Raw genomic sequence first — 11,687 nt, 5'->3', positions numbered from 1 at the left:
TGGGTAGGACTATAGGCACATGCCACCAGACCTGGCTAATATTTATCTTTTTGTAGAGATGGGGTCAAATTCCTGGCCGCAAATGATCCTCCTGCCTCGGCCTCCCAAAGTGCTGTGATTACAGGTGTAAGCCACCACACCCAGCCACAATCTTTTTTTATTATTCACTAAGTATAAAGACCAGAAGACTAAGAGGCAGGCTTTAGAAGGGTTTATTTCTTCTTTTTTAAATAAAGCCACAACTGGGCCAGGCACAATGGCTCACACCTGTAATCCTAGGACTCGAGGTGGGAGGATTGCTTGAGCTCAGGAGTTCAAGACAAGCAAGAGTGAGACCCCATCTCTATTTTAAAAAAGGACAAATAAATAAATAAAGCTACAAGTGAGAATCTCTTATCATATTACCTTCACTAGAGTTTTTGAGCCTCTTGATGATAAGGTTTCTCTCCTTCAAACTGAATTATTTCAAGATCTAAACACAATCAAGAATCAACCAACACTCTCCCCTCACCCTCCTTCCTTTTACCATTCTAGGAAGAGTTGGGAAAATATGTTTCTTCACAGTTGAGCACTATCAACACCACTTGGTCAGTGTCTGTACACCTTGAAGCAAACTGCCTCTACCCTTGATACCTAATATGATTAATAATGATGACATACAATTACAGTTTTATCTTTCTCATAGATAATAGACTTCTTCAACTCTATCAAAGATTTTTACAACATAGCAAGCATGTAAAATTTGTCATGACATAATGCAAAATAAAGAACTAAAGACATTCCATTTTCTGTGCTATTCTGTGTTATAATTCAGATTATCACATGAAAATGAAATAACCTAAATTCTTGCTTTACCAAGTCTCCTAATGGCAGTTTAAGTTTATGTAGGAAATATCACTGATGGCAAATGGCCAAGAAAGCCACCAGCTCTCTTCTTCAGGACAATACCAGATTCCCTGGTCTTTCTGACCAGAAAGCAGAAGCATTCACTCTTGAAATCCATTTTCCTTCCACTTCAAAGGAAGAGTTTTCTCTTCTCAGAATCTGGCAATCTGCCTCACATGTGGTATCAACTAATGACTTTCTATTCTAGGCACTTAAAAAAATCTTGTTGATATGAAGTTAAATATATGACTTATTCAATAAAGTATTAAAAGTACTTTCAGGCCGGGTGTGGTGGCTCACGCCTGTAATCCTAGCACTCTGGGAGGCTGAGGCGGGCGGATTGCTCAAGGTCAGGAGTTCGAAACCAGCCTGAGCAAGAGCGAGACCCCGTCTCTACTATAAATAGAAAGAAATTAATTGGCCAACTAATATATATAGAAAAAATTAGCCGGCATGGTGGCGCATGCCTGTAGTCCCAGCTACTCGGGAGGCTGAGGCAGGAGGATCGCTTGAGTCCAGGAGTTTGAGGTTGCTGTGAGCTAGGCTGATGCCACGGCACTCACTCTAGCCTAGGCAACAAAGCGAGACTCTGTCTCAAAAAAAAAAAAAAAAAAAAAGTACTTTCAATTATTCTAAAATAAGGCTTCCTCCTGTTTCAGTCCTCCACAAAAAAAAAATAAAATAAAAAAAATAAATAAATAAAATAAGGCTTCCTATAAGATAAATCTTGTTTGATAAATCTATCTGAGATGAAATCAGTTTGATTTCCCAGCCAACAGAATTGTACAATATCAACATCAGAAATGACTCTAGGGATATTCAGTCTAGCTTCCCATCCAATACCTGGTTCCCTTATGTAATGTCCAACAGACGTTAAACACATTCTGGAAAGCAGAACTCTTCACCTCAGAATATAACTCAAGTATATTCCTGAACTGTTTCAAAAGTGCATCCTCATAAAATGCTGAAATCTTCCATTTAATTTCTGCTCATAGGTATAGTTCTGTTCCCTGGAACTACTAAGACACATTAAATGAGTAGTTTCTCTAAGATAAATTTCATTCCATGCTACAAATTTAATATGCTTCTATTATTCTACAAGTACAAGATGTGAAGGCTTGTCACAAAATGGTACAAGATATCCCTACCTACTTCACAACTGTATCACTGAGAGACATTAAATTCTAAAGAGAAATCACAAATCAGTCCTTACCACTGAAAGCTATGGAAGGTAAAGAATTAACTCTGAAAACTATAGAGAATAAAGAATTCCAAATGCTTATCTTCTATCAGTTGTAAAATTCATATATAAATTCCTAATAAAACATATTCTTTCCTTATCTTTTAAATACTATCCCTTTTACTCAAGAATTGGCAAGTAGGAAGATGAGGTTTCCACTGCAATTTATTGTTCATTATTTTTACATCTTCATGAAGAGAATTAATATAGTTAAAACATCCTCATTATAAAGACACTCTCAGGCATTATCACTCTAAATAACTGATATTTACTAGCAAAGTTTTGAGTACCTATGTCACTGAGATTCTTTCCTCTTACTTTTTTTTAAATAACACTGATGAACTAATGGAAGCAATTTCCCTTCTTTGTGAAGCCTATGAGTGTCAGTTGCACCTCCAATAAAAGTTCCATTGACAAATATTCTTGGAACCTGTTGGACAAATAAAAGATAGATTAGGCTTCCCCCAGCATCAGAACTGTAAGATCATTTCACATAATAATAGATGTTCACACTCTGGGTACTTTTATGAGCCAGACACCACACTAAGCTCTTTCAAAAATTAGCTTTTTAAATCTTTATAACTCTTGGAGTAGGTATCACTTTAGCATGATTTTGGAAGAAAATGAGGCCCAGGAACTTGCCCAAGATCACAATGATAGTAAATGAAAGAGCTGAGATTCAAATCCAGGACAATTTGATTCTAAAACCTTTCTTCCTAATCACTATGGTTTATAAAAGATAAACAAACTAAGCAGTCTAATTATTAATAATGTTTAAATGGTTATGTCTTACATTTGTTTACTAAAGGGGCAGAGTAGGCTATAAACTTCTTCCATGCATAATAAACAAGAAGGAAAGTGGCAATATTGTATATTTTTATTATGCATATTATGGAAAAATCTACATGTAAGAGCCTATAAACATGAAGCATTAAAGCACTCCTATTAGCACAGTACTTGAAGGCCAACTTCTGGTCTGTATTGTCCAAGGGCAGGAGGGATACCTTTATCTTGCAAAGATTTCCAAGAGGACCTTCAACACCATAGACAAGCTCTTATGACAGCACCATTACCCCACCTGCTCCTGTCGACCCCCACGCACGCATGCAAGCAGGTGCGCATACACACACACGGTAAGAATAAAAAAAAAAAAGAATTAATTCTGCTGTTTGCTACTCCAAGAATCTAGTTCCCAGATCCGCAGTTTCTTTATCAATGTAAGATACTCAGACAATGTCTGGCTCATTTTCCTAACACAGATTCTAAGCTCTGGGTAATCCAGGGCACAGCCTATTAATGAGGAATAGTACCACAGAGGTTATACTCACAGTTCTTTCACCAGTCATTTTGTAAAGAGCATCTTGAAACTGGCTTCCATATTCAAGCATGTCCAATTCCACCACTTTATAGTTAACATTCATGTCATGGAAAAGCTTTTTTGCCATTTTACAGTAAGAACAGGATGTTTTTGAGAAAATCACTACACAATGATCAGAAATTGTTTCCTGAAATAAAATTTTAAAAAATCATCTTAATTCTAGACATTAACTCTTAGAATAATATCATACTATTGTAGCAAGGGTATAGATTTTGGAGTCTCATAATTCAGGCTCAAACTAAGTCTCTATCATCTATTTTTTCACCTGTAGACTGAGGGTATTATTCACTTCAAAGGAATGCTATTAGGAAAAAAAGATATAACAAATAGAAAGTACCAGACATGGAATAGTAAATGTTAATGATAATGACAAATAATAATCATAGCCAATTCATATTGAGCAAACATTTCTATGTGCCAGGCACCATTCTCAATACTTTACCTTTTACTAGGCCATTTAAGCATCACTATAATCCTGATACAGGTCCTGTTATCATGCCCACTTTGTAGATGAGGAAAATGAAGTACAGAGTAAGATAAAATAGTAAGTGGGAGACCTGCAATTTGAACCCAGGCAAATCTGGCCCTACAGTCCAGCTACTTATTCTCTGATATACTGCTTCTCTAATATTCAGTAGGCACTCAGAAGGAGTTAACTCCTTACCTTCTATACATTTCTTTTTTTTTTTAAACACCAGAAGATATGATTTATTGTATACTTGTTACACTGAGCCACAACTGAGACTAGAACTAGTCCAAAATGTCAGGTCCAGGGCAAAGGACCAACAAGGACTGTTTTGGTATGAGCAAGATGGCTCTCTTAGAGATGGTCTTGGCGATCGGATGACAATGAAGTTCTAGATCCACTGAGAGGTTAGTTCTAGACAGTAGCATGCAGCCCAATAACCTGTACCAGCGTCCCCAGGCTCTGGCATTCCATGTTTCTGCTTTTGTGGCCTTCACATGTGCACAAAAAGTGGGACACTTGGATCTCTTCCTTTTGTGCTTCAGCCTGAACATTCATTTCTTCTTCCACTTGGCTCTCATGGCACAGAAGTTTCTAGAAAGATGATGCTAAGGCCAAGAGGGCACCTTCCATAACTTTCAGTGGCGAGGAATAATGTGTGAGCTCTCTTTAAAATGTGAGGCTTTCACTGATGCAGGTATAAACAATCACATACTCCTCCACTTTCATGCCTTCCTACACATATTTATAGTGCGAATGCTGTTGTTACTGCATTGATATTCTGGTACCACTGGTCCTGGAAAAGCTACTTCCAGAAGTGCTGATTCAGTGACTTTGAGACAGAAGTCAATAACTATAGTTTTTGAAAACTTTCCCAGATGATACTTATATCATCCTGGTTTGGAAACTAGTCTCCAGACCTTTACCACAATGACCATGAGATTTTGCTATGCATCTGCACAGCCTAAGTTTATTTGGTTTTTTTGTTTTTAGATATATGAATGGCTAGGTCCTTTAAGAAATTTTAAATGGATAGATTTAGTAACCAGGCATTTGTCTAAGTTGTTCTTCTGTGGTAAGTGGTCATAGCAGCACCTTCGAGATGAAGGCCAAATATCAGAAAGTATAGTACCCAGACAAAGCGCTTCAGAAGTTGTACCCACCCTTGGGTGTCATAAGGGTCCTAAGTTATAGCCTAGCTGTCTGCAAGTTGTTCTGTTTTTATACTTTCCCTTCTGCTTACTCATAATATTTAGTATAAAAGTCTATCTCAGGGAGGGCCAGCCATAAAAGAGAGATGTATAATATTAATGAATCCATTTTACAGATGACAAAACAGGCTGACAGGTTCACAATACCAGGATTTGACCCAACCCTGTTATAATACCAAAGCAGTGCTCTTCCCCCACCATGCTGCTCCAGGTTCCAGGCACACTGAGACCACTGTTAGAGAGAGACGAGTGCCATGGGTGCTGATGCGTAGTAAAAACGCTGACAAAGAGATTCCAAAGTGAGCTGAAACTCAGGATGACAATGTCAGGGTTTCTTGAACCCTCTTCCCAACTTTTCCAAAAGTTTATATTTCATGATGTATTTTTTATGAACTTTATATTTCATGATGTATTTTTTATACTTTATATTTCATGATATATTTATTTTTTAAAAAAGGCAATTCCCTCTCAGGTTTCTAGTATTACTGTTACATTCAACAGCTATACGTTTAGCCAATTCAATTAAAGGCAAATTTTTTTTTAATGTGGTGATAGTGGGTGGTAAGCAAGAAAGAAAAAAATGAATATGTTGGCTAGGCAAGGTGGCCCACGCCTGTAATCCTAGCACTCTGGGAGGCTGAGGTGAGCAGATCACTCAAGGTCAGGAGTTCAAGACCAGCCTGAGCAAGAGCGAGACCCAGTCTCTACTAAAAATAGAAATTAATTGGCCAACTAAAAATATATATATAAAAAAAAAATTAGCCGGGCATAGTAGCGCATGCCTGTAATCCCAGCTACTCAGGAGGCTGAGACAGGAGGATCGCTTGAGCCCAGGTGTTTGAGGTTGCTGTGAGCTAAGCTGACTTCACAGCACTCTAGCCCCGACAACACAGTGAGACTCTGTCTTAAAACAAAAACAAACAAACAAAAAAAGAATATGTCTTATAAGCTGCAAGGGAAGAAAAATATATAAGAGAAAGTTTCTGAGGCAGAATAACTAAGCTTTGCAGTAAAAGAGAGAGGACAAGAGAACACAGTATAGCATGCCTGAGAGGATCATTTATGGAGTAACTACTGCTTGTTCTATGGTAGGGAAGAAAGCTGTTAAGCAGCTGCCCAGGCCAAGATCAAATAGGATCCCTAGCTAAGGGCAGCTTGACTGGTATCAGGAACAGGCCTGAGGTGGGTCTGATGAAAAGGAGCAGTCAAGCTCATAGATCCAACTTAGAGGGAGTGAATACTTCATTACAAATAAATCTCACAAATTTTGTTAACAAAATGATCTCGGACTTCTTTGTTACATGGATTATTTTGACAGATTTTAAAATAATAATTTAGTAATTCATTTTTTGCTAAATTATATTAAGTCCGGATAGTGAATAAGCAAAGTAAATATGTAAAATAATTCGTTTTCCACAAAGGAAAGTTTTTTCCCACATCTCCCGTATCACTCACTTGGATCTGGTTCATAGGAGCAGTTGCTGACTTCCCCAAAGATGATGATATGCTGCTCCCCATCCTAAATGGAATTAAAAAGGTCAACATAGTTCATTAAGCATTGAAGGTAATTTATCATGAGTCCTATTTGAAGAAAATCTTATACATAAATATATCCTAACCTAAAAAATAGAAAAAAATTTTACTTATTATCAGTACAAAAAATCAGTTTACAAAGTATTTGTTTACTAAAACCAAAAGGGCCTAGGTGCTTATCTAACTAGCTTTCCAATGCCCTAAATTATTTAATAATATCATATTTACTGTGTTTAAAGCCCGTCACATTTTCATTTATGACCATCAAATTTCAAATATTGTGTCCTATTTATTGGCCATATGACCTGACCATTGGTTTAAAAATATAGTTTCCATTTTCTTATTAAAACTTGACAGAACTCCATGAACATTCTGTGAGGCAGAGAACCTACAAATATTTAAAGATTTTAAGGAAACTAAGGTAGCTCAACCACAACAGTCTATAGCTCCAAATATTCCAGTCTATAAAATGGGTACAGCAATCACTCTCATCTCTCAGAGGGTTTTGTGAGGCTTAAATGAATTGATATACAGAAAGTAGAAGAGTGCCTTACATATAGTAAGTGTTCAATAACCTTTGACATTACTACCATTACTTACTGCTTATAGGGCCCCTCATTATCTCAGTATTTATTATCCAAAACCTAGCTGCTGGGAGCTTATAAAAGAAAGCATTTGTTGTCAGGAAAATATTCACTAAAACACCATTCCATTTAACACTGTCAGATCTGTTTGTCCCTAGCACCTTTCTTTCCCCATCCACGCATCGTGACTTCTTGGCCAGCCAGGCCTTGCTGCACTGTTGGAACAGTGTCACCTACCATGATGCACACTAACTGCAGAGGGAAATTATTATACAAATATCACAACAGCATAAGATATAACAGATGCTTCAAAAGAGAATTACTCAAATATTGAAGAAGAGAGTAAAGAATTAAAGCTTCAAATATTTTAAAAAAATATCCTGATTATCTTGCAAAACTCGAATTTTGATAGAAAAATTTTTTCTCCAAATTAACAATTTAGTCATTCATTAGTGAGTGCATTTAAACTTCAATGTCCTCAAATATGAGTTACTTTTTATAATGTTTTCTTTCACTTTTTCAAAGTTAATCCACTCTAAATGGCTCTAATAAATGTGATCCTTGGATGATGAACATCTGCTATATATAAGTTTCCCCTTATCTTTAGTTTCAGTTACCAAGGTCAACTGTGGTCCAAAACTATCAAATGGAAAATTCTAGAAATAAACAATTCATACGTTTTAAGTTCTGAGTAGCGTGATGAAATCCTGTGCCATCTAGCTGTGTTGTGCCCAGGATGGAAATTCTCCATTTGTCTATCACATCCACGCTGTATACCCTACCCACCCATTAATCACTTAGTAGCCCTCTGGGTATGGCAGTGCTTGTGTTCAAGTAACCCTTATTTTACTTAGTAATGGCTCCAAAGAACAAGAATAATGATGCTGGCAATTAGGATATGCCAAAAAGCAGCCCTAAAATGCTTCCCTTAAGTGCAAAAGTAAAAGTTCTCCACTTAATAAGAAAGAAAAAATCATATGCTAAGGTTACTAAGATCTGCAGGACAAGCAAAGCTTCTGTGCAATTGTGAAGAGGAAAAGAAATACATGCTAGTTTTGCTATCACACATCGAACCACAAAAGTTACCGGTCCATGATAAGTGTGTAAAGCATTAAACTTAGACACATGAACAGAAAATGTGTTACAATGTTGGCAATGTGTTAAGCCAGAAAGCATTCAGCTTCTACAAAGATTCAGCAAGGGGCTCTTGAAATGACTGTTTTATTATGAAAATAATTGTTCTGCTTTATTGTTATAATTGTTCATCTCTTAATTCTGCCTAATTTATAAATTAAACTTTATCATAGGAAAAAACATAGTATATACAGGGTCCAGTTCTTTCTCTTTCCCTCCTTCCTTTCCTTTCTCTCTCCCCCTCCCTCCCCTTTCTTTCTATTTTATTTTATTTTTTCTCCCAGAATTCCCTGACAGACAGGTCTCAGTACTATCTGTAGCATCCACTAGGGGTCCACTAGGGGACCAAGCATCCACTAGGGGTCTTGGAATGTATCCCTCATGGGTTAAGTGGGGGGAATACTGTATAGCGATACTCCACACACTTAGAATAAGGAAGCTATAAGAAACATCACCTTCAGTTATAACAAAGAGTAAGAGAGACAGGAACTACTGCAACTAAACATTATAACTACCCAATGCTTACAATCTATTATTCCTTGCTTCCCAATAGATTAGCAAGAAAATCTTCAAAACAAAAAAGTCCTGTGTGTTTAACTAAGGAAGGAGTTAGGAGCAGCAAGCTGGGGGGACTGCAGCCAATTGGGGGGGGGGGAGTGCAGCTTTAACTCTTTGCACTCAGATGTCTAGTGTGACTCGACATTGGTAGCTGTAGCAACTCGTATGTCCACACTAGCCACACCTGACACGTAGTTTCACTGCGGGGGGGAAGGGGGATTTTTGTCTATTTGTCCAGTATCTTTTCTTGTTTTCATTAGCATGAAAGGACAAGTAAAATGTAAATGCAGAGATGGTACACTAACTTCCAGGGGTAGATTATTATCCACTAACTTAGAGCAACGTTTAGATGGAAAGCTCCATATAATCACACCTCACCTTAACAAAAAACACAAAGATTGTGTTGTTTGTTCTAACAGAAAAATCAAAGGAGGAAGAAGAGAGACGCTTTATATTTGTGAAGCATGTGAATGTAAACCAGGTCTTCATGTGGGTGAATGTTTCAAAAAATACACCATGAAAAATTATAGAGATTAAAATTACTCTTTGAATGTATCAATAATTTGAAATATTAAAAAATCCAAATAAATAAGTTTGTATGAAAAGAAACTCCAGTTTTTTATTCTACTGCCACGCTTTATAAAATCTGGGGTATTTAAAAAATTAAATCCTGAGTAGAATAAAGAAATTGAGAAAAAAGCAAGTGAGTGCAAAGGGTTAAGAAAAAAGCAGGGTTAGTTCCTGACGCCTAAACCAGAAAAGAAAAGGTTAGGCAGCGGGGGCCTGGACCTAAGAAGGAATTTTGGTGGAATAAGTCAGCAATCTGTATCTGGTTTATCAACTAAGAAAACAAACCCTTTTCATCAAGTCCAGCATTTAACTGTCATCCCAAACCATGTGTCACAGCCTTCTTTTTAATTTTTTTTTAGCAGCCCATTGGAGTAATGGCATTTTTTATTTACTTATTTTTCCACACTATTATCGAACAGGCTCTCCAGTAGAACTTTGATAACAGATTGCTTCCTTGGGTAGTGACAGGAGATAGTAGGTGCACTTTTAATCCCCTTCCCAGCCAAATAAAAGAGAAAGTTTCTGGAAGGCAGCCTTCCTCTTCGATTCCTAGTTGACCTCTGTAAAAATTATCACCTATGCATCCACAGAGGAAGTGAGTGCACAGCGAACATTTCAACACTGATGAAGCACCAACTAGTCATGCTACGTTTACGGAGTGCCCAGCATGTGCTAAGTGGGCAAAGTGCCACATGCCCCAGGGACACATATCAGAAAAAGCACCACGGGACCTCAAGGATCTACCAAACAGTTAACACCACGTGGTCAGCGCGTTCCCGAGGGGGTCCCCACCGGCCCGGGACCCGCAGAGGGCCCAGACGAAGACAACGGGGAGCGCCCCCGAGCGCGCATGCGCCGTGGCAGGCCGCGGGGCACACGCTGCAGGGAGGTGCGGATAGCACCGTTCTCGTCTCGCCGGGGGCGCCACCAGCACAGGCCCCGGTCCTCAGGTCCTTGGCCACTTCGTAGGACTCGTCACCTTCCCCGCCCGCGGAGCGGTGGCCAGGTCTAACAGAGAAACGCAGGACGACCGATTAACTTGGAATCTCAGATGACAGGGTGCCTCCTTTGCTCCAAGCACGTCCGGTGCGACATCCGAGACGCGCTCGGCCTAAAACCACTCACTGTCTATCTGAAATTGCGATGTGTTAGGGCGCCGGGCGAGGAGAGCGCGGCTCCGGCCCGTCCCCAGGCCCAGCGGGCTGCCGCGCACGCCGCCGGGCTCCCTCCTGCCCGCCGGCCCGGCCCGCCCCGCCCCAGACCCGCCCCGCGCAGCCGGCGCGGCCAGTACCCAGAGGCCGCCGCGCCGCCGAGCCGGCCTGCCGAGCAGCTCCCGCTCCGAAGGAGCCGCGTCCCCGCCAGCGCCGCGCCGCGCCAGTACATGGTCACGTCCCTCGGCAGCCGCGAGCGAGGCGGCCGGAGACCGCGACGCCGGAGAGCCCGCCTCCTCCGCGCCCCGCCCCGCCGGGCTGCCCGCGCCCCGCCGGCCTCTCGGGCGCCGCCGCGCGTCCTGCCTCCTCGGCGGCTCGCGGCGCCGCGCGGCGGGGAGCGCGGAGTCCGGCGCGTCCCGGACGCCCCTCGCCGACCTCGCCTCCGTCCAAGCCCCGCCCCTGTTCCGTCAGGGTGGGCGCGGTCGCGCAGGCGCAGGACGCCGCGCGGGAGGGCGTGGCCGACGTTCTGGCGAGGCGGCCGAGGGAGGAGGGCGCGAGGCGCGCTCGCGGTGCCTGGCGCGGCTCCAGCCTCCTGTCGCTCAGGTCTCCGTGAGGACGCAGGGAGAGCCTCGCTGCGGCATCTTAACGTGAGGGCTGGAGCGGCGGCCCGTGTACATCGTGGGCGTATTGGGCTTTACGTTCAGAATTAAAAGAGAAAAGCAATCCAGTGTTCATTGTTTATTAACAAAGATTATGGTTTCAAAATAAAAATAAAATTAGAAAACAAAAGAAAATAAAATAGTTCAGAGATGTTTTCCAGGGCTTTAAAAATGAGCGAGAGCCGCTAATGACAAGATTGTTTAGGCCTCTCAGTGATGGTAATAATGGCTCTTTGTGTAAGGTCAAGGAGATTAGCCTTTATTTTTATTCACTGAAGACACTGAAATCTATTTATTAAAGTCAAAGGTCAAATGTCT

At 40.7% G+C, this 11,687-nt stretch overlaps 1 protein-coding gene across 1 annotated transcript; it reads right to left on the bottom strand.

Moving 5' to 3' along the window:
* Positions 1-2,272: 2,272 nt before the first annotated feature.
* On the bottom strand, positions 2,273-11,192 carry GLRX2 (glutaredoxin 2). The gene is made up of 4 exons (XM_012772409.3): positions 10,851-11,192; positions 6,636-6,699; positions 3,454-3,630; positions 2,273-2,555 (listed from the first exon to the last, which is right to left on the bottom strand). The coding sequence occupies exons 1-4, from the start codon at positions 10,940-10,942 to the stop codon at positions 2,421-2,423; spliced, it is 468 nt and encodes a 155-aa protein (XP_012627863.1). The 5' UTR covers positions 10,943-11,192; the 3' UTR covers positions 2,273-2,420.
* Positions 11,193-11,687: the final 495 nt, after the last annotated feature.

This window comes from Microcebus murinus, chromosome 23 (assembly GCF_040939455.1).
Source record: "Microcebus murinus isolate Inina chromosome 23, M.murinus_Inina_mat1.0, whole genome shotgun sequence".
Classification (NCBI taxonomy): domain Eukaryota; kingdom Metazoa; phylum Chordata; class Mammalia; order Primates; family Cheirogaleidae; genus Microcebus; species Microcebus murinus.
The sequence above is the reverse complement of the archived record's forward strand: the minus strand, read 5'-3'. Positions and strand labels throughout refer to the sequence as shown.